A 21,392-nucleotide genomic window follows, 5' to 3' on the forward strand; every position below is an offset into this window, starting at 1 on the left:
CTTCAGAATACACTTTGCTTAAACTGAGTACACGCCTGCAATCCCAGCTACCTGGGAGCCGAGGCAGGAGAATTTCAAGTGCAAGGCCCAGGAGACTGTCTCCAAACAAAGGCCTGGTGGTGTAGCTGGATCATGAGCAACCAGGCGGCTCAGAAAGCTGTCCGAGTAGGCGCACACGGCTCTGAAAAGCTCAGTCTGCCCACTCTTCCACGCTCATCTTCCTACAACCACGTTTCACTCTGTGCCATTTGCCTCGTAGCAGTAACAGCAACTATCCGCTGGCAGCACTGACTCAGAAGCAGGAACTAAGCCAAGCACTGGGCAGGCATCAGCACACACTGTCCCCTCCACAGCCCACAGCTCCCGTGTGGCTGTCACGCCGACCGTACAGACCCGGCCCTGAGTCTCGGGGGGCTGGAGACACCGGCCCAAGGCCTCGCGGCTCTGTTGGCACAACAGTGGACGCTGAAACTCGTCCTCAGGACCACTGGCTCTGTTCCACGCCCAGATCGAGAACTGTCCACACCGGGAGCACAGATCCCTTATGAGTGCGGAGACAAAGACGTCTCCATTTTAATAAAAAGACTAAAGAACAGAAGGGGAAAAGCAACTGTGAATCACTGGCACTCTGGCGAGTGGGTGTCTTTCAAACATCTAAGAAAGCAGTTTCCCAGCGCTCCCAGAGCTGCCTTCCGGACTGATGGGAGGCCCAACGGGTGGGGACACTCAGCCGAGTGCAGAGCGCGCTGCACGGGACTTTTAGACAGAGCTCGGGCCCCTCTGGGCGGACTAAGGCTCACCCCACTGCCGGACTCCGACCCCAGAGCCAAGGAGAGAAACGCCCCACAGAGTCTGAAGACAGCGCCGGCCAAGGTGCCAGGGGCACTGAGGTCCGGAGGACAAGTGACAGGTGCGGCGGAGCTGTCAGGGTTAGGCGGGCACAGCCTGAGCGCTGGGCAGGGACTCGGAGCCCGCCCTGTGAGCCGGGTGAGCTGCGAGCTCACGGCCTGCACTGAGGCCCTAGGGCAGCTGAGATGCAACACCCCTCCCCACTCCCGTGGAAGGAAGGTCACAGTGCTGTCCCCTGACCCCGAGGAGGACAAGGACGCTGCATCTGCTGGGAGGTGGCAGGGCAAAGGGCAGCATCACTGAGGCATCGCAAGGCCTGTGCCGCACCTCGGGCAGAAACCCTAACTGCTACGGAAACCCCATCCGACGAGGGCTGCTGCTGTTTTTCTCTATCTGTCTGTCTGTCTGTCTGTCTGTCTGCAGTGCTGGGTGGAAGCCGGGGCCTGCGCCTGTCAGCCATGTGCTCTACCTGTGAGCTGCATCACCTCGACTAGGAAGTGAAGCAGAACTGTTTCTGAAGGGCGGGAACCCGACTCAGCACAGCACACTGAGAAGGCGGGAACCCCGGGGGGACTTAGCACAGCACCCTGACAGGGCAGGAACCCGGGGGGACTCAGCACAGCACACTGAGAAGGCGGGAAACCCGGGGGGACTTAGCACAGCACAGGCCAAGTACCCGAGCCAGGGAGCCCTGAGGGGGACCGGGGCAGGCTGGGGGCTCATCAAAGATCAGCTCATGATTGAAGCTGGAATCACACAGGTCAGCGAACCCCGACACCAAAGAGTCTACAGAGACGGTCCCCTCAAGGTACGGCACAAGACAGGACATAGCAGACCTCGAGTCACTACAAACAGGAGGAATCATTACAAAAAAACGGAATTTTAAAGCTATGTAGCACATTTTCTTTAAAGTCATGTAAATTAAACAAAAAACTTAGTAGGTTAAGGCAGCAAAGTTGTGATGGCTAAAGAATGAATCAGAACAGCTAAAGAAATGACCTGCCAGGCATGCTGGCACACATCTGGGTTCCAGCACTCTGGGAAGCCGAGGCGGGAGAATTGCTAGCTCAATCTTTCTGCAGCTTAGACTGTGTCTCAAAATTTTAAAACATGAGAAAAAAAACAAACAAAAAAAACCCCTGGATGTAGCTCAGTGCCAAGGCCCTGGGTTCAAAGGGAAACAAGAGTCATTCAGAACAGAAAAAGATGATCCAACATGTAAAGATGCGAATCTTCTGTAGAATTAAATAACATAAATCATCTGCAGGAAGAATAAAGAAAAACAAATTCACACTTACGCAGCATATACAAAACATCAGCAAAAATAAATTTGCACAAATATTGAGTAGACAAAGAGCTGGTTTCTCAATAGCATTAACAGACCGAAAGCACCGGCCCACCCTGCGAAGCAACCCGCTGGCTCGGAGCACACACAGGCTGAGCTGACGGCAACTAAGGTACATAAAGCATCTAAATGCTTGTGTTGTTGGTGGATTTTGCAGGCTGGGGCCAGTGGTCTGAGCATCTCTTGGGAGGATGACAGTGTGCAATACAGCAAATGTGGGGGATTTCCTTCTGTCTGTCTTTGAAATCCAACATTGTTCTGTTTTGCTTTGTTCTGATAAATTGTTTTTGCTTTATTTAGTTTTCTGTTTTGATTGGTTTCATTCTGTTTTGCTTTGGGTTTGATTTTGCTGTTCCTGATGGAATGGACAACTACTGTGAAGATAAACAAGATACACTATGGTAGTTGTGGTTTTTTTTTAATATCCTGCTTTGAAGTTCTGTACCAATTTTGCTGCATTGTTTTGATTGGCTTTGTTCTGTTCTGTTGGATTTTACTATCTTTAAAATAAAATAAAATTTTAAAAAACACAGAGCAAAAACAACATACTGTGAGAAAATATCTAGTGAGCCAAAATTTTATACCCAGCCAAACAGTCAATTGTTCATGGATGCAGAACTTTTTTCCAGGTTTGTAACTCACAAAGCCTTGCTGAAAAATCTATGGGAAAGTATAACAAAGAAACAAACTCCATATGGAAGAAGCAGCGTCTCCCTAAAATACCAATTCTTAGGGTTTTTAAATAAAGAGAAAATAGGACAGCGCCTATAAATACGAAGTTATCCGGGGGATGGGACCCACGTCTGAAGAGAACACTAGCTGATGTTCCGTGTCTGTGTTACACACGTGACCAAAGAGGGATCTCACAGTGTGCCTGTGTCCTGCACTGTCACACCAGGGCAGGGTGGAATTTTCCACTGTGGGCTCACGCTGGTCCTCAGAGTTTGGATTTGCGCACTTTGGATTTCAGATCAGGAATGCTCAGCCTGTCCTTGCCAACAGCTAAGTACCGGGCACTTAGGGTATCCCAAGAACTGCATTCAGATCCCCATTTGATCCTCAACAATGACACAGTTCTATTTCCATTAAACAGATGTGTATGTCGAGGCCCTGAGACACCAAGTGCCTCATCTAAGGGGCAGTGTCAGGATTCAAACCCACATCAGTCTGCTGGCAAAGGGCAACGGGAGGGCACCGTCCACCTGCCCCGTGGGATCCTGGCTGAGGTCAAGGGAACCCTCAGAACTCCCGGCCGGGCAAGGCCTGTGATGTGCTGGGCGCTCCTTTGAGGGTCTCTGGTCACCAGGACCATGGCACCCTGGCTGAGGAGCCCCCTTCCAACCTCTGCCCACCATGGGCACAACCCGCTTTCCCTTCCCCTCCCGGGGCCGGTCAGTGACTCGGTCCTGCCACTGGTGCCCATATTTTCTGTCTGCCACCAACACCGAGCACTCAGGACCTCCTCTGAGTTCTGCCACCCCCCGGGGAGCTGTGCCAGCAGCGGAAGGCCCGCTCCTGACAGTGTGCCCATCTGCAAAGGTCACACCACAGGGACAACAAAGGACCTCTCTGTCCTAGTGCTAAGGTAACCACAGTCACTGGCGGAAGTCACCCATTCGACCTTCAGGCCGGATGAATTAATAATGAAGCCAGTGACAGGCTGGCTGGCAGGACTGGGGTGCCTGGCTCCCCGCTGCGGGCCCTCACCTCACACTGTCACCTGGCCGGGCAGAGGCAGCCCTGACTTTTCCTCCCAGAGCAGCAGGCACCTCATCCCCTCCACCGAAGCCCCCAGGACTCAAGTGCTCTGCCAGCGCCGAGCTTCTGTCAGGGCATGAGGACCATTAACTCAGCACGGGCCACCCTGCTGGAGTTGGGGGGCAGGCAGAGAGACGGGGAGGGGATCCAGTTACCCAGGCCACACAGCCTGGGTGCAGTCACGACTCCCAGCAGGGACACACAGAGCTCCTCAGGACAGGTGTGAGCCCCCACCCCAGAAGCCACTGCCTCTTCCTCCCAGACATGCCACCCACCCCCCTCACGGGCCCCCTCAGCGAGCATACATGTTCTAGAACTTTCCACATCACCCCTATCTGCCTCAAGGAACAACTGCCCAGCTGAGTGGACAAGGGTGGGGATCACTGGGGACGCAATCATGGGGTGACATCGCCTCTCCAAGGTATCAGGACTTGCAGACTTGGAGCCTCTGTATCCTGTGGGTGTCTGTCAGGTGGGAGGCACTTGCTCCCCACCTAGAAAACCCCACTGGAAGGCCACGTGAGGGAGTTGATTCTGGCATCTACAGGACCTCAGCCAGTCACTTCACATGCCTGAGCCTCAGTTTCTCCATCTGTAAACTGGCAACAACGACAGCCCAGCCCTCAGGGGGCTCTTAGGAGACTGCAGGTGGCTGACAGCCGGTGTCCATGACAGACCACAGAAGGCTGTCACCTGGTGCCTTTTCAAAGGGACAGCACTGGCAGCTCAGAAAGGGCACCACTGGCTGAGACAGCCCAGCAGGTCACACAGCGGGACCTCGAGGCCACCTCCAGGGCCCCGCTCTGCAGCCGTCACCGTGCAGAGATGACGCATCCAGCTGCACAGTGACAGCCACCATCTCGGGCCGGAGCAGGGCCGGAACCCTTCCGCCTGCCTGCCTGCTCCCCAGTGCTCGCACAGCATCCACCCTGAGGTGCCTGGAGGAGGGCACGGAAGTCGGCACCAAGAGGTTGGTGTCACCTGCGTGTTCCTGCGTGGTCTTCAGCACTGTGCTGATGACTCCAAGCTGTGCCGCCCCTGCCCACCCAGAGCGCCCAGCCTGCAGAAGGACGGTCCTCCCCGGCCGCCCCGGCCTGTCTGTCCTCTTTGCCGTGAAGCCATAATGCTTCATGACTGTAAACTACAACTGTAATTGTTTTAATAATTTTCTTCCCAGGCGTAATTTGCACGCAATGGAACATGCCAGCACTGCTTCAGGAACTTGGGGAGAGCCCAGAGGCACTGGACAGCCCTGCGTCTCGGATTCCCTGAGGACGCCGGGACCAGGACACATCACCACAGGGAACAGCAAAACAGAGGCAGCTGGGATGGCCAGGACTGGGCAGCAGCGGGGCTCTGGGGAGTGACAGCGCAGAACGTGCTGGTCACCACTGCGTCCCCCAGTACGTCTCTGTCTGCAGCAGTCCTGGGTGGCCCCAAGCTTCTTGGAGGGCAGTGATTCTCCCTGGTCCCCCTGGTACAGCTCCTCAAGAAGCCGGAACACGGCACGGGGCGGCAGCAGGGCACAGTGCGTCCCAGGTACGGATCTGGTAGGAAGACCAGCGCGTGCCCACGGCCGGCCTCAGGCTCACAGCCTGCCCTCCGGCTCTGCCCAGGGTGAGAGCCGGAGTGGACCCCAAGTCTGCGGCCCGTCGGCCTGTCGCCTTGGACAGCCACTTCATGGCCCGGGCCTGGGCGGGGTCCGCTGGCTGCCACAGAACTGCTTGGCCTGGCGTTAGGCGGGTGACGGGTACCCGGTAACAGCAGCGGTGCCCCAGAGCTGACCCGGGCTCTGTGCCGAGCCTGCTATTCTCCGAGTCCTCTGACATTTCCTTAGGGACCCCACGAGGGAGCAGGCACTGGGGGACCAGAGCGGGGCTGCCTCCAGGAGAGCTCAGGGTGGGCCTGGCTCTGATGCAGGATCCTGGGGGCCGACAGGGTCCCTGCGTGGGAGACATGAGCTCAGACACAAAACTCAGAGGCCACCAGCGCAGCTGGGCTTGGCTGCTCAAGAGGATCTTAGCAATCCAGGTAGGCTGTCCATCTCCTGAAGCACGCCTGCTTGTTTATGCTGCAAATCAATCAAAGCCAGAGCAGGCTGGAGGAGGGAGTGGGCGTGCAGACCCGCAGATGCCCTGCGTGGGTGGCTGCCTGCTCAGACCTATTTCTGGCGAGGCTGGCTCAGTGCTGGAGGCCTGGGTGCTCAGTGTGTGGAGCAGGAACCAGAGACCTGTGGCGGCCCGCTGGGGAAGGTGGCAAGGCCTCTTGGAAGTGTCCAGCGACCTCGCCCTTGCCTCTAAGGCCTCCTGCATTCTCCCAGCAAACAGAGATCCACGCACCAAGATGAACACAGCAGAGAGTTCTGTGCTCTCGGGGAGCTGCCAGTCTGGAGGGGTGACAGAGCTGACGATTATGACAGAGAATGATGCCTGCTGTGACAGGAGGGAGCACAGCAGCGAGAGAGACTGAGGATGAAGACAAGAGCTGGCTCACAAAGGCCTGGTGGAGAGGAGCCAGGGATGGCTTTGTGGAAGGGAACCACAGCTAAGCCAAGCCCTGTGTGGTAAAGAGCATTAGCTTTGTAAGGAGATTGGCTTTAGAGAAAAGGTCTGACATCTTACCCCAGATGATGGTGGGCAAACCACATAATAGAACAGAAAGAGTGCTGCGGGGGTTGGGGACAGCTTGTGCAAAGGTCCGGAGGTAGGAACAACAGGAGTGGGCTTTACCTACCCCTTCTGGGTTCCTAGAAATCTAAGAGACGACTAAACACAATGAAAGCAAAGCTGTGGGAAGAAGCAGCCTTGGAGATCCTTCCACCGCCTACCTCACTTCGCCAGCTCTGGGGCTGCGGGCAAGCTGCTTTATTTCTCTGAGCCTCAGTTTCCTCATCTGTAACTGGCCCCATAGTGTCGCTTTCCTGGAGGATCTGCACACAGATTCCACGCACGTGTGTGCACAGTGCTGGGGGCACCACCAACCCAGGGGCACAGCTGCCCTCAGGAACAGCCCCCACCTTTCTGAAGGACACTCGAGGGGTTCTTATGGGAGTCGCCCTGCCAGCCCCGGGAACACACGTTCTCCCGTGCCCGGACTAGCACACGTCACACACGAACACAGCCTGCTTCACTCACGAGACTACCCAGGGGTCTGAGGGGCCGTGGAGCCTCAGGGAGGCAAAGCCACCTGCTCACAGTCACTGGGAGGGAGCCCAGGACTTAACTCCTCGCTGTGCTCCAAGCGCCCGGGATGTACAAACGAGTGTAACGATGATCTGTAACACAAACACTTCCGGTTAACTCATTCCCCAGCTCCAGAAGCTACTGTTGCCATGTCTGTTTTCTAGTAGATGAAACGTAGACTCAGCACAGGGCACTCACTCAAGGCCAGTTCCTCAAAGTCAGGCTCCCGCCACAGCTCCAGCCCTGAAGACTGCTGTGTCATCCCCCACAGTTCTCAGTTACAGTTACCAACTTGTTCCTGCCACAGGGCCTTTGCATTTGCTGTTCCCTCTGCCCAAAATGTTCTTGCCAATGGCTGTGTGGCTGGCTCCTTCTTATTTGAGTTTCTATAATAGTCCAAAAAAATGTACAACCCACCACCACCACCACCATGCTCATCTGCTATATCTGGTTCACAGAGCTTAACCCTGTAGACTAGTTTGTTTACTGTGTCTCCCTTGGGAATGTCAGCCTCTCTAAATTCCCAGCCCTCACTCAGTCCCTAAATATTTGGTAAATGGATACAAGTGTCCAGACTGTACCAGTCCAGACTGTACTGCCCTTCAGAGGCCTGGGGACCCCTTCCATCCATCTAAAGTTCAGAGATCTGGGGGCATTCCTTCTCCCCTGCAATCAGACCTCAGAGCCTCCTTCCTGGTCCTCTTCCTGCCCCTCCCCGCTAGGGGTGTGAAATGTGAGCTCTGGGCAGCCAGGAGGGAGGCAGAACCAGCTGCATCCAGGAGCCACCAGCGGGAGCGCAGCATCTGTCATCTCCAGGGGACCCAGGAAACCGAGGGGACTCCCAGCATGCTCTGAGCTCCATCATCTGTCAAAGCCCCCTCACAGGTGGAATTCCCCCAGAATGCCCCGGGGTGGAGGGGCCCCTGCTGCAGGAATCCCAGCAGTACAGAGGAAGTGGCAGGAGGCACCCAGACGGCGCTGGAGGAACAATAAAAAGACGAGAAACCCGAGAAAGAACGGGCCGGGGAATCGACACTTCTCCTCTCTCTTCGGCAGCGGCAGCGGGGTCAGGTTTACACAACTTTTTTTTTTTTTTTACAACTTTTTGACTAGGTAAAACGTTTGCATAATTCAAAATGGAAAAGCTGACAGCGAAGCTCCACAAACATCCTCCTGTAGCTCCCGCAGATAACGCAGTCACACACACATACTCTTCTCCAACACAGAGCCCTCCTACAGCCAGCACGCACAAGGCAGTTTTTCCCCCCTCTAGGTGCATATAATTGTATACTACACGCAGATGCACACATACAGGGAAGTGTGAACGCACACACACACACACACACTAGCTATTAAAGGCTTTCTGGCATTTTCATCCGGTTCTCCTAGGAAGGGGCATTTAGCTAGGGCGCACAGGGGCTCATTTTCAGCTGGATACCGGCTTTCTGCCCTTAACTGCCAAGCAGGTGCCAGGAGCCAACTCCTTCCCAGCACCATCTGCAGCCCCGAGTCTGGAGCACGGACCGGCACCAGCAGAACTTCTCTCCCCTGGGAATCCGAGAGGTACAGCGACTGGCCCAAGGTCACACAGCCCGCGGGGTGACCGGGAGGGTTAGCAGCAGCACCGCCGGGCTGGCCTTCCTCCCCCCGGGCCCACCGCCCCAGAGAGCCCGCCGCGGAACCGGGTGCCCGAGGTCAGGCTCAGGTCGCGTGCCCGGGCCGGCCGGACCCCGGACTCGGCTTCCTCCGCGCTCCCTGCGGCAGCTCGGCCCCGTGCCCGCGGCGCCCGGGCGGTGCGGGTGCAGCTCTGCGGCTCCGGCGGTGGGGTGCGCGGGCGCCGAGGGGCGCAGGGCCGAGCCCCCGCCTGAGCTCACCGCGGCCCGGCTCCACCCCGCGCCGGCCACTTCAAAACTTTCCGCCCGCGCGGCGCGCCCGACCGCACCGGCCGCCGCGGGAGCCCATTCGCGGAGGCGGAGACTGAGGCGCGGCCCAGGGCGCGGCGGGCCCGCGCGGTACTCACAGCCGGTCTTGCCCTGCAGCTCCCGCACCTCCTCGGACGCCGAGTGCGCAGCGCCCATGGTGCGCAGCCCGCTCCGGCCGCCCGTCCGCGCGGTGGCGTCGTGGGCGCGGGCCCGCGTGGGGCCCGAGCGCGGCCTCTTATAGCGGCGGCGGCGGCGCGCGCGGTCCTAGCGCACGCCGGGTTCGGCCTGCCGGGCGGGGGCGGGGCGGGGCGGGAAAGAGGATGGGGATCCGGGCTCGGCCCCGGCCGGGAACCCAGGCGCGGTCGGGAGGCCCCCGAGGACCCCACTCCCCGCCGTGCAGCGTGCTGCGGTGTGCGGAGGAGCAGCTGTGGGCGGGCTCGCGGGGAGGGTCGGCGAGCAGCCCCCCGACGGCCCGCCCACCCCGGCTCGCCCCGCGTCCTCCCAGCTGCCGGGCGCGCGGCCCCGCGGGGACGGGGAAGGAGGTCCAGCAACAGTAATAATAATCCATCTGGAATTCGCATCCTGTTGTCCTAGGACCACCTCTATCCCGAGCGGACAGTCTGGACACACCCAGGTGACCGTCCTAACCCCCACCCACCCCCACTCGGGCCGAGCCGGGTCTCTAACTTTTGGAGCCGAGAGCTCCGCCCACCCGGAGTTTGCCTCTGGCCGGTTGTAGATAAAGGTGGTGGACAGAGCCGCACAGGAGGAAGTCGGGGTTCCCTTATGGTGGAGGAACCAATGCCCAGGAAGGCCAGGGGGTCAGGGCCCAAGTTCCTGCCTGAGGCTGGGCTGTTGGGCTCTCCAGTGCTGGGCAACACGGTGATTACGAGGCACTCACTGTCTGTCCTGGGTGCCAGGCTGTGGGATGAGGCTCCAGGCTAGGTCTCAGCAGCACCTTCCTGTCATCCACAGGGCCACACTCAGTGTCACAGCCCCTTCCAGCAGCAGTGAGGCCTTCAGAGCCACCAGGGTGCTCCCGAAACCTTCTGGGGCTACAGAGCCAGCCCCCGGGTACTCTGTCCCAGGCAGACCTGGAATCTGCATTTTGATGCTGGGACCGAGGCCAGCTGGGAAATGCTGGGCATGGGACATCAGCTGGTTGAGCCGGCTGGACTGCAGGCCCACCGACGGCTTTTGAGGTGGGACTAATTCTGAAAACTCAGGCAGAACTGGAGGTGGGAGCCCAGGAAAGGGGTCAGAGCCCCTGAGACAGCCCAGTGTCCAACAACTGCCAGAGTGCAAGGTCAGTTCGTGTAATTGTGCTTTTTGGAAACGATTCAAGGGGCAATGATGGGTGTCTACGGGGGAGGCCGCAAGTGACCACTCCCCCAACAGGGGCTCCCAGAATGGACACAGTGTCAGTGGGGCAGGGAGGGTTAAGGGGTACACAACTTTGTGATCTCACTGAGATAGCAGCAGTTCCTACTGGATACCCTCTCTGCAGCAGATTGCTGGCTGCTGCCGCCTCCTGACAAGCTCTTGGAATCCTCCTGGAACACCTACCTCCTCCTCTGACTGCAGTGTGAACTTGGCCTCAGGTCTTCTCAGTCAGGCAAGCCACTTCTGCCAGCAGGGAGCTGGGACAGAGGGCGACCTGTGTAGAACTTACTCCTAACTGCAGGAGAAATAATCAGTGCAGCAGGAAGATAGACCAAGGCATGATTTTTTGCATTCATTCGTTTATTCACTGTATGTTTATTGAGAACCTACTATGTCCAGGCCCCAGCTAGGAATAGAGACCCTGTTTTTTTCTCCAGGGAACCCCTGGTGGAGTTGGAGACAGGTATACCCAGGCAGTGACAGAGCAAGCAGCCCCACAGAACAGGGTCCCCACAGAAATCAGGGATGTTCAAGCCAGAAGTCCCCCTGGGGAGCTGCTGTGATCCCCCTGAAGCTGAGCTGCACGGACTTTGTGACTGTCCCTGCCACTGGTGCCAAAAGGACACACCGTAGCCAAATACACCTCGGATGGCCATCTCTCGGATGGCCGTCTCTCGGAGTCAGCGTGGGCCCCTGCAGCAGCGCCCGCCGTCTGCCTCCAGCGGGGCTCCCGACACACAAAGCTTGTGGCTGCCGGGTTCCAAAGGTCACTTCACTCAATCAGTTCTTCTGATGGCCCTGCTGGCGTCACTAGAGCGCCATGAGGTCTGGAGCAGTGCGTGGGGTCTGGCGCTGATTGCATTTGCTGTTTGGAGAGAAGCAGCACCCCTGGGGACGAGCTTTGTGGTCCTGTCTCACAGGACGACCTTCTGTGGACTGCTTTGGTCGCCTGGCAACTGTCTTTCTTCTCCCAGAGGAGACCCCCCCCCCCCCGCCCCACCCCAGGAGCTGATTAAAAGCTGTGGCCAAAAATATCTGTGTTTGTCTCCGTATCAACGTGAGTCACATGCATGGCTGGTACCTGTGACGCCAGAGGCTGGCTGGTCCCAGGGATGCCAGGGAGGGTCTTCGTGCCACTGTGCCACCTTTTAGTCAGAGAGGGCCACAGCACCAGACTCCGGCAAGTGCTGAACCTTCCCTGAGCCTCAGTTTCCCCACCTGTAAAATGGCAACAGCAGTGATGCCTTCCTGATTGGGGCAAGTGGGGGTGAAGTGAGGATCCGCGTCTGTAAAGCACCACATGTGTGGCAGTTTGCTGGTAAACAGACTCTGAGAAGAGACAGAGCGGGCGTGGTGGCACAGGCCTGTGATCCCAGCACTCCGGAGGGTGCGGTGGGAAGACTGCCATGCGCTGGAAGCCAGCATGGTCATCGTAGTGAGCTAAGGCCAGCCCGAACTCCGAGTTATACAGCAGGACCCCCCCCAAACAAACACAAAAAAACCCAAGTGGCGGGGGAGTCTTGATCTGTGACATTTGCCAGTTTCCGTAGTGTAAACACTTATATGGCAGATTTTTAAGCCACCAGTCATTTAAGGGTGGACTCGCAGACCTGATGAACAGTTAACTATGTAGGGGGGGACGGGGGGGGGGTGTGCTGGAACTGAACCCCAGAACCTCTGCAGCAGAGCTAATTCCCCAGCCCTTTTTTATTTTTATATAGAGACGGGGTCTCTGTAAGTCACCCAAACAGGGCTCAATCTTGCCATCCTCCTGCTTCAGGCTCCCACACTGCTAGGAACGCAGGTGTGCACCACCAGGCCCAGCTAACAGTCCACTCCAGGGGGTCAGCATAGGCCGATCCCTGCGAACCACCGTGCAGCCGTCCCTTCCTGGCTTCAGTCAGTCACACGTTCACCATTGAGCGAATCCCTGATCTCAGGGACCCCAGGACCTGGAAGGCCAGAGATGTGAATAGACCGTCTCGGCAGCCCCCGCCACACACACATCCCCGTTTCATCCATGACGAAGCCAAGGTGTTCAGAATGGGCTGTGGGCCAGAGTCAGGGTGCGGACTGAAGTCCTCTGAACAGGTGTTTCTACCCCACCCCGTCCCCTCTAATCGCTGGGCGTGGGGAAACTCCCACAGCTTGCTCATGTGCTGAGAGTGACAAAACCGTCTTTAGCCACTGATTCCAAGACATTTACACGGACTCCAGGTGGCATCTTGCTTGGCCTCTGACTTAGAGAAGAACAAGCCTAAGCCACATCAAACAAGCATCAGTTAGCGATGCTCTGCCAAACACACCCAGAGCAGGACAGCCGGGGGGTGGCCACACCTGGGCTTTGGCTCCAACAAGGACTGATTGTTGTCAAGAGCACGTCTGAGCTCTCCTGCTGGCCCGTGTGTCTCGGCCTCTTGGTTTTAGCTTCATTGGAGCCCAGAAGTGTCATCTGAAGTCTGCACTCTGAATTACACTTGTCCTTCTGGTTATCTTTATCCTTTCTCCCTGGAGGGACGCTGATGGCTCATCTGCTGTGGGAAGTGGCTTCGGATCTGGCTGGAGCCCAGCTTGTCTGCCCCGGCTGGGTGTGCTGCCACTCTGACCCCAGGGTCTGCTCTGTAGAATGGGTACCACAATTCACGGGCAATCTAGCAAGGGCCAAGGCTTGAACCAGGCTTGGCCTTGGAGGTGACCTCAGCAGGGACATTTTAGAACTGCTGCTCCTTCTCATTTTCTGAGAGCTTTAAATTCAATCTGAAACTGGACAGTCATGTCCTCCTGATTCCTGGGACATGGCCACTCTGGTGTCTACTCCAGATGCTCCAGCTGCAAGGGACCCAACCTCTGCCCCTCTGAGCCACCAGATCTTTGTCTCTACCCCTGGCCATAGCCCCATCCAGACCTCAGAGGGCTGCAGCTCTGCAGAGGTGGGTGTGGGGCTGGCCAGCTCAAAATAGGAGCCCGGTGCTCTTGGGGAGAGGGACTTGAGCATGGTTTTCTATTATTTATAAATAGTGACCTGGTACTTGAACTTGCAGGGAGCAAATGGAAGCTGATCCCTGAAAAGGCTTCAAACTGCATTGTTGTCTGAGAAACAAACTTATCAGCGAAGCAGAAAGCGATGGCAGGGGCCCAAAATCTATTTTAACTTCGCCATCACTTTATATGGTGTGGGGCAGGCTTGGCAGAGTGGTGGGGGCCCTTCCAGGCAGCTCAGGGAGGGCTCCAGGTGGGAAGATTTTATTCCGTCCTTACCTGTGATGTGAGGGAAAGCATCCTACACCAGCCAACAATAGGTGGGAGCTTGTGGAAGACATGCTGGGAAAGGCACATCTTAGTGCCTGGAACCTATGCACTGCACGAGAAGGAGGACTCAGGCTGCTCACTGGCCACTCTGGAGATGGGGGAGTTGGGCCTGGATTTTCTAGGGGGACCCAGGGCCATCATGAGAGACCCTAGACAAGAAATGGGGAAGCAGGAGAGGCAGAGTCAAGAATGACGGGCTGTAGAAGATCCAGCCAGCCATTGCTGGCTTGGAGATGGAGGAGGAGTCCACAAGCCAAGGAATGCAGGCGGCCTTTGCATCCTAGGAAATACAAGAAAACAGACTGTCCACGCCCAGCCCTTAGTGGGAACCCAGCCCTGATGATCACCTTGATTTTCCTGCTGAGACCCATTTCTGGTTTCTGACCCCCACCCCAAACTGTAGGATAATATATCTGGGGTGTTTAGGCTACTTAATTGGTAGTAATTTGTTGCAGACGAAACAGAAAAATACAGACTTATTTTACAATTTGAAGTCCCAGGGCCACAGACAGAGCTGAGCAGGCTGCCTGGAGGGCTGCTTCTTTGAGTCTGAGTTGTCTGGATTCTTTATTTAAATTCTGGCTCCTGGATCCAGATAGGCCAGCTCAGGAGGCCCAGAAATGTATGTTAAACAAGAGCTCCAGGTGACTGTGATGTAGACATCTTAGGGAAGAGGAACAGTTCTGCTGAGGCAGAATTCACACAATTCCCTTGCAGCGTGCAGTCCAGTGGTCTCTCTTACCTGCACAGAGTTGTGCAACCATCACTATCATCAGTTTTTGGAATAATTTCTTCATCCCAAGAGATTCTCATCACCGTTAGTCATCAGCCAGCCCTGTGAGCACACCCACCCTCCCCAGCAACGGAGACCCACCAGCCTGCTTTCTGTCTGTTTGTGCTGCATAAATGAAATCACAAAATAGGTGACCTTTTGTATCTGTTTTTGCCCACTCAGCCTGTGTTTTCAGCCTTTGTCTTTTCCATGGGTGAGTAATATTCCACCCTGTGACTTACCTGTTCTTCCATTGAGGGACACCTGAATTGTTTCCAACTTTTGGCTGCTGTGATCCTTTTGCTGTGAACAAAGACCTGTGACTTGCACACAAATATCTGCTTGAATCCCCAAGCAGGCCTCATTCTGAGACACCAGAACATCATAGTGAGGGTGATGTCGTCTCTTTCATGTGTTCTGCTTCCAAAGCAGGTGCTGTGGCAGACTAGGGGGATGCACATGTGGCAGCTACATTAGAACTCTCCTTAGTGCGCCTCATTTAACAGGCACCACTGAATGCATGCAATCTATCCCCCTTGAGGGACAGAGCCAGAAACTGAGCCCAAGGGCTCAGATTGAAGGCTTAAGCTTATGGAGTTTGCAAAGTAGCAGCGCCCTGAGGGGCTACCCTGACCCTCAACCCAGGGCTGCGTCTTGCAAGTCTCTCTCACCTGGAGCAAGGTTACTCGGCTGGCAGCAAAGGGAAATCCATTCCTTCCGTCTGCTGACTCACTGAGCGGCAGCCCAGGTCCCCTTTCCCAAGAGCTCAGCACCTCTGCGTCCTGTGATCCTCCCTGAGTCACAGCTCTGCAGCCTTCTCCCCCCACAGTCCTTTGCGTGGGACCAAGGCTGCAGGAGGCCACTCGAGCTGCCTGTTTAACAAGGGCGCTGCTGACCGGATGCCCACTCCATGAGGCCACCCAGGAAGGGCGCCTGAGCTCCCACAGCTCCAGGGCAAAAAACAGAGGTCTAGGGCGCTTGCTTGAGACCCTGCGCGCCCGACGTGCTGGGCTCGTGTCCTGGACCACGCGGGAGCCAGGACAGCGCCCTTGGACTGAGATGCTGTCTCCTCACCACCTCAGTGTCCCCAGGCACCTGCAGCAAGGGACCCCATGTCCAGGTGCAGGGAGGGAGACCCTCATCCAACGTCAGGTGCAGGGTCACCTCTGTGGGGAGAATCGAGGTCCCAGTGTGTCATCCTCTGCTGTCACTGTCCCTCTGGCTGTCTGGACTTCAGGGACACTAGGGGAAGCCCCTGCTTTTGGTGTGACACCGGGCACTGACTCAGCTGCACCGGGAGCTGCCCTGCCTGGTGACACTGCAGGCTGCGAACAGTGGTGCAGCCAGGAGGGCCAACTCCACCCCCCAGCCCCGTCCAGGGGCCTCCCTAGCCCAGGGGCAGTGAGGTGGGCATCCCAGCCACGAGCTGTGCCCCCCGCCCTGGGCCCAGGACGAGGCCCCTTGAGACTTGCAGAGTGCCTGGGGGCAGGGATGATAAGTATACACTGGGGTTCAGGCTCGGCGCAGTGGATAATTTGGGGTTTACCTGGGAAGAGGCAGTGGGCACCTCCCATCTGCAGGGCCAGCCCGGACAGACGCTGCACAGCCCGAGGCCCCAGCCCTACAGTTGCGCTGAATCAGCAGAGCCAGGCCCGCCACCACTGACATGGAGAGCGGCTTCCTGCATCCACTCTCAGGAACCTCCCGGGGTTCCCTGTGCCCCACACATGGGGACCGGGCCGCTCTGCTCTGCACATGGGAGGGTTGTGAAGGGGAGACATCGCATGGCAAGAGGGTGGGGTGAAAGGGACTCTGGGGTCCCTGCTGCCAGCAAAGAAGGGTGAAAATCCTGGGCAGGGGTCATCATTTTAACCGATGGAGGGGCCTGGGGGAGCAGAGCAGGAGAGAAGCCTGGTCTCCTCCCTCCTCCCCCATTTCCGGTGGGAGCCAAGTGGGGGTTGAGGCAGGGTCCCAGAGCCCCTTAGAATCGCGTAGTTCAAGCCTGATCATTCATAGAGGCGTAAACAGAGCCTCAGTGTGGCCACTCATCAAGGAGACAACACAGGGCCTGAGACTCAAGTGGGGGCAGGGTGGACGGTGCCCCTCCCCACAGATCTAGGCTCCTGTCTTTGGCCTCAGGCAAGTGATTTATGCAGCTACGCTGGCCAGGCTGGATGGGTGCCCTCTTGTTTTCCTGGAGAGTTCTGGCCACCTGACCAGGAGCTGTGGGTAGCACTGGCAGCTGGGCTGGAGCCGGAGCTCATTAATCCCTGGTCCCCATCTGCAAAATGGGTACACTGGTTACTTAGGAATCACTCACACAGAGCCCAGCACTCCAGTGCTCTTGGGGGCTGGGTGGGAGTTTGCCAAGAGCAGCTGTGCCCCGCAGGTGTTGCAGGTGACAAGGACTTAGTGACTAAGCAGGTCTGAGCTCTATGGAAAGGGGGAACGGAGACAGGGCCATAAGTTTTGGGAAACCTGGGGCTCCCACCGGGGCCCAAGACCTAAGAGAGAAGCCTGTGGATTTCTGGGTAGAGGGCAGGCCCGGGAGGACCCAGGAGCCAGGAGGCAGGGGGAACACGAAGCAAAGGGCTACAGCACTGGTCGGTCCATCCGCCCAGCTCTGCCGCACAGCCTGGGAGGCCAGGGGCCCTGGAGCTGTGTAAGGCGGGTCTGCTTCTGACATTGTACCGGGCAGACGGGCGGCTGCTTTCGGACTTGCTTGATATTCAAAACAGTCAGCTCTCTCCGGGGACCCATGTGTTTACAAGCAGCAGCATGGGCTGACGTCTCCTGCCGAGGACTTGGGAGGTGGCCCTGCCCTCCAGGGTCCCAGAGCCCAGGTGCAGAGTGACCTCCAGCATGCGTTTTGGGACTTGGGCAGAAGGTCCACTGCTCGCTCGGCCACTCCCAGACCCACCCCATTAAATCTGCAGTGGGCAGGAAGGGTGTCCGTGTAGGTAAGGGTACTGTCCATCTCCCAGGCGACCCCCAATCACCCCCATCTGAGGACCACTATCTCCTCCCATCGGGGCAGATGAGACCGACCTGGGACTGTAATCCAGCCAGATGAAACTGGACTCTCCGCTGGCTGAGACCCAGGGGAGGAGGCGTCCTTCAGAGGTACAGGCAGGGTGGAGGAAGGCATGTCACAGATGCAGCCACCTGGTGGTGGGACTGCAGCTACGATGGCCAGGCCCGATGGGTGCCCTCTTGTTTTCCTGGAGAGTTCTGGCCACCTGACCAGGGGCTGTGCGTAGCACTGGCAGCTGGGCTGGAGCCGGAGCTCATTAACCTCATACCCGGGGGACGGAATGGTGCAGGATGGTGCCCAGCGCCATTGAGTGCAGGAACAGGGCTGGGGGCACCTGCACCCTGCTCCTGCTGGCGCTGGGAGCCTCACCTGCAGACATTCTGATGCTCTGATAAACCCACTGTGGCTGACTTTGCGGGGAGACAACCCAGGGGAAGGAGGCGTCAGGTGTTTGGCGCTAATGTCAGCGTGACCTTGGCCGAGTCACCTCTGTGGCTTCAGTGTTTATTCAGGATGAGTCAGCCTCGGTCCTCCTTGCAGATGAGGCCCGGGGGGACACATGTGGGGCTCTCCCAGAGTCAGCGGTGATACATTTTTAAACTCTGACTTATCAAGCTTCCCAGGAGTCACGAAGCAAGACCTCACTGTAGAAAGAGGGAAACTGAGACTAAGATTAAGGCGCCAGGAAAAAAGTCCTGTGCAGCCCAGACTGCTCTTGAAGCTGTCCTACTGTGACGTGCCGTGTGCTACAAGCAGCTGTACGTGCACGGCTGTGCGCAGGAGAGCTGTATAACACGCATGTGCAATGTCACACGCGCGGTGTGCAGGAAATCTGCATGAAGTGCATGTGCAAATGCCATGGGAGGCAATCACCTGAGAAGTTTGTGTTGCTTTGTGTGTGGTGCTGGGGGTTGAACCCCGAGCCCTACCGCGGAGCCACACTCCCAGGCTCCCCTCCTCTCCACTTCCTAAATTTTGAGTCGAGGTCTCGCTAGGCTGCCCATTCTGGGTTCATAGTTGCCGTCCTCCTGCCTCAGCCTCCCAGAGTGCTGGGATTATAGGCACTGCGGGGACCTCTCGGCAGACTGAATGACACTGTGTGTGCACACACGGGACACACACACGGGAAGAGCGCCAGTCTGGGCACATCTTCATGCGTTCCTTTGTGGATGGACATTTAGAACTGTTTGCATTTCTTGGCTGTTGTTGTGAACAACAGGAGGCAGGCTTCTCTCTGAGGTGCTGATTTCTTTCGGGGGACATACCGGGAAGTGTAGCTGGTGGGTCACACTGCATTTTCTGAGGTCTCTCACGCTGTTTTCCACAGTGGCTGCACCAATTTGCACACCCTTTTCAAGTCAGTGGAGTTAAAGTGGCCCCTCCTCCTAGCGCCTCCTTCCCTTCCCGGACCCCTGGAAGAGCTCCCAGCTCTGGTGGGGACCACATTTAGCTGTGGTTTAACTTCATCTCAGCTCCAGAAAAGTCCCTGGGCACTTGTCACACACGGAGTGAGCTGCGGACTGATGCTCATCTTCCCTGGGCTACCACCGTGTCAGAGCGCTGGGGACCCCAGAGGGCCCTGCAGCAAAGGCACAGCGGGCAGGGGAGGGCTGAGCTCTGTGCACCCTCCCGGGAGGGACCAGGTGAGCAGCCTCAGAGGAGCCGTGCGAGCCGCAGCCTGAGAAGACCCACGTTCCTTCAAGCTGCTACCGCCTTCCAGGAGGCTGAGGATGCACACGGTGGCTGCTCCCGGCTGATGTCACCAGAAAGCTCTCCTGTCAGGCCCCCGCCACTATTCTTAGTCTCCGGGACACACCTCCGCCTGTTACAAGTCTCTCAACTCTGGCAGGCTTTTTATAAATAACTTAGGATCCTGTAGTGTTCGGGAGCCACCGGAGAAGCGCTTGTCTTGTTTATGAGAGATGTTCAAAGGGTTTCCGTGGTAGCGGCCCCACACCCTGACCGCCTGCGGGCCTCGGTGACTGTGGCTTCCACCTGGGAACTCTGGCTCAGTAGTGATCACCGCCAGGGAGCCAGTGCTGCACCGAGACAGCTGCCACCCAAGTGCCTGCTGGGGCCCGCTGTGCAGCTGGGTGATCTGGGCTCAAGACCTGGCCCTGCCACCTCCTGGCTATGCGGCCTTGGGGAAGTCACTCTACCACTCTTCGCCCCTAAGTCTGCATCTATAAAGCCAGAGCATTAACAGTGGCGACAGCTGACACTACCCCAGGCCAGGACACATGAGCCTAGAACAGCACGGGCATCTCTGGCTGCTGCTGACAGTGGTGGCTGTGGCCCTCCCAAGTCTTATGTTCACGCAGCCTGCCACATGCATCCACCTGCTTAGCAACAGAAGCAGGATTTGAACCCGAGTCTCCTCCTCTGAGATTCACAGTAATTATAAAGCTCTTGCAGCCCCCTAGGGCATGAGTAGGGGCTCCCCACCCTCAGAACCTGTGATCAGGAAATCAATCCCATTGCACCCACAGGGCAGAGCTGGCTCTCCCTACTGTTTCTTGCCCCTAGAGTCTTCAGCAACTCACAACCCTCTCACTGAGCCTCAGTTTCTCTGTCTATAAAATGGGTTTGTAACAACAGCAGTCATTCAACAGAGCAATGTGAGGACTAAAGGGGGTTCATGTTTATAAGGGCCCTTCCCCACCTGGTGCAGCAGGTGGGGTCCATCACCAGCCTCCTCCAGTTTCGGCTCAGGTCCAAGGTGTGGCCTGCAGATGTCCCAGACCTCTGTGTTTGGCACAGGTCCATGGGTGACTTGAGCCAGCCCTTCCTGTGCTCCCCTAAAGACCAGTGCTCAGTTCCCCCTTGGAGACAACGCTTCTCTACCACCCAGCGCACCCCAGGCCAAGCAGGAGGCACAGGAAGCCGGGGCAGGAGTCAGTGGGGGCCTGGCAGGTATGAAGAGCTGGGTGTGGGAGGAAATGGTGCAGATGGGGAGCCCCGCGGAGGCTGGAAGGGCAGGGTGCCCCGAGTTCTGACTGCGGCGGACCTGGGACTTCTGTCCTCCAACCCGGGGGTCCTGGGCTTAGAGCACCGCCCCACGTGTAGGGAGGGGGCCTGGAGCCGCCGGCAGCACAGGCTTTGGGAGTTCAGCCCAGGTCCTGGGGAAGTCAATCCCTCATTCCTGGCCGAGGTGCAGCCTGCAGCACTGTGCGTCTGGTGAGCTGGCTGCCAGCGCACCGCTGTGCCGGGGGCAGGGAGTCTGCTTGCTTTTTGCTTTCAATGTGGCACTGGGGATGGAACCCAGGGCTTCGCACTGACTACCTCCTCAGTCCTTTCTGTTTTTTATTTCGAGACAGGGTCTATCTAAATTATTAAGGGCTGGGCTCAAACTTCCGCTCCTCCAGCCTCAGCCTCTGACAGTGCTGGTATCACAGGTTGGTGTCACCAGGCCTGGCTCCATTTATCTTTTCGGTTTTGTATTATGCTGGCAAGTAATCTATGGGTACTTGCATATTTTGTATCTTAATGGTTTGATTTTGGCACCAGAAACTGAACTCAGGACCTCCCACTTGGCAGACAGGTGCTGTGCTATATCCCTGGCCCTCCTAAGGGCTTTAGATATTTAAAATACTTTATCAAACAAACAAAATCATCAAACAAAAGGCCTCGTGATTTGGATTTTAAATGAACTGGGTAATCCACTGGGGCCAGGTCTTTATTGTTAGTTTATGGTAAAATACATAAAACATGAAATTTACTATTTTAACTTTTTGGGGGGGATTGAACCTAGGATCTTGTGTACACTAGGCAAGTGCTCTACCACCAAGCTGCATCTCCACCTGCTAAGGCTCTGGCCTTAGTTTGTGATCCTCCTGCC

General features: G+C 57.1%; 2 protein-coding genes across 12 annotated transcripts in view; one reads left to right on the top strand and one right to left on the bottom strand.

The window, feature by feature from the left end:
- Nucleotides 1-9,316, bottom strand: part of Tesc (tescalcin) — a 35,655-nt gene extending 26,339 nt beyond the window's left edge. Inside the window, exon 1 of one of the 2 annotated variants that reach the window (XM_063225719.1) lies at nucleotides 9,155-9,316. In XM_063225719.1, the coding sequence (XP_063081789.1) occupies nucleotides 9,155-9,212 (58 nt within the window). In that variant the 5' untranslated portion in view covers nucleotides 9,213-9,316. The remainder of the gene's footprint in view (nucleotides 1-9,154) is intronic. The other variant, XM_063225718.1, reaches the window with a different exon arrangement.
- LOC134470644 (uncharacterized) lies at nucleotides 7,820-11,077 on the top strand. Of its 10 annotated transcripts, none has more exons than XR_010039648.1 (5): nucleotides 7,880-8,200; nucleotides 8,601-8,697; nucleotides 9,651-9,690; nucleotides 10,032-10,362; nucleotides 10,564-11,077. XR_010039648.1 is itself a non-coding variant. In XM_063225724.1 (4 exons), the coding sequence occupies exons 1-4, from the start codon at nucleotides 8,036-8,038 to the stop codon at nucleotides 10,068-10,070; spliced, it is 435 nt and encodes a 144-aa protein (XP_063081794.1). In that variant the 5' UTR covers nucleotides 7,820-8,035; the 3' UTR covers nucleotides 10,071-11,077. The 10 variants fall into 10 exon arrangements, 6 of the variants coding, with proteins under 6 accessions (XP_063081794.1, XP_063081790.1, XP_063081792.1 ...); XR_010039649.1 differs by having other exon boundaries at nucleotides 10,567-11,077; XM_063225724.1 differs by having other exon boundaries at nucleotides 7,820-8,205; nucleotides 9,562-9,690; nucleotides 10,032-11,077.
- The last annotated feature ends 10,315 nt before the right edge of the window (nucleotides 11,078-21,392 follow it).

Source organism: Cavia porcellus, unplaced genomic scaffold (assembly GCF_034190915.1).
Source record: "Cavia porcellus strain 051 isolate PalLab524CR breed Dunkin Hartley unplaced genomic scaffold, mCavPor4.1 scaffold_16, whole genome shotgun sequence".
In the NCBI taxonomy this organism is placed as follows: domain Eukaryota; kingdom Metazoa; phylum Chordata; class Mammalia; order Rodentia; family Caviidae; genus Cavia; species Cavia porcellus.

Bases quoted from the DNA above. Each gene is read 5' to 3' on its own strand.
- LOC134470644 (XM_063225720.1), top strand. From the start codon at position 8,036: ATGCCCCGGGGTGGAGGGGCCCCTGCTGCAGGAATCCCAGCAGTACAG. The intron at 8,206-8,600 runs GTTTACACAACT...ACTGCCAAGCAG, and splicing joins GGCAGCGGCAGCGGGGTCAG to GTGCCAGGAGCCAACTCCTT. The intron at 8,698-9,650 runs GTACAGCGACTG...CTGTTGTCCTAG, and splicing joins CTCCCCTGGGAATCCGAGAG to GACCACCTCTATCCCGAGCG.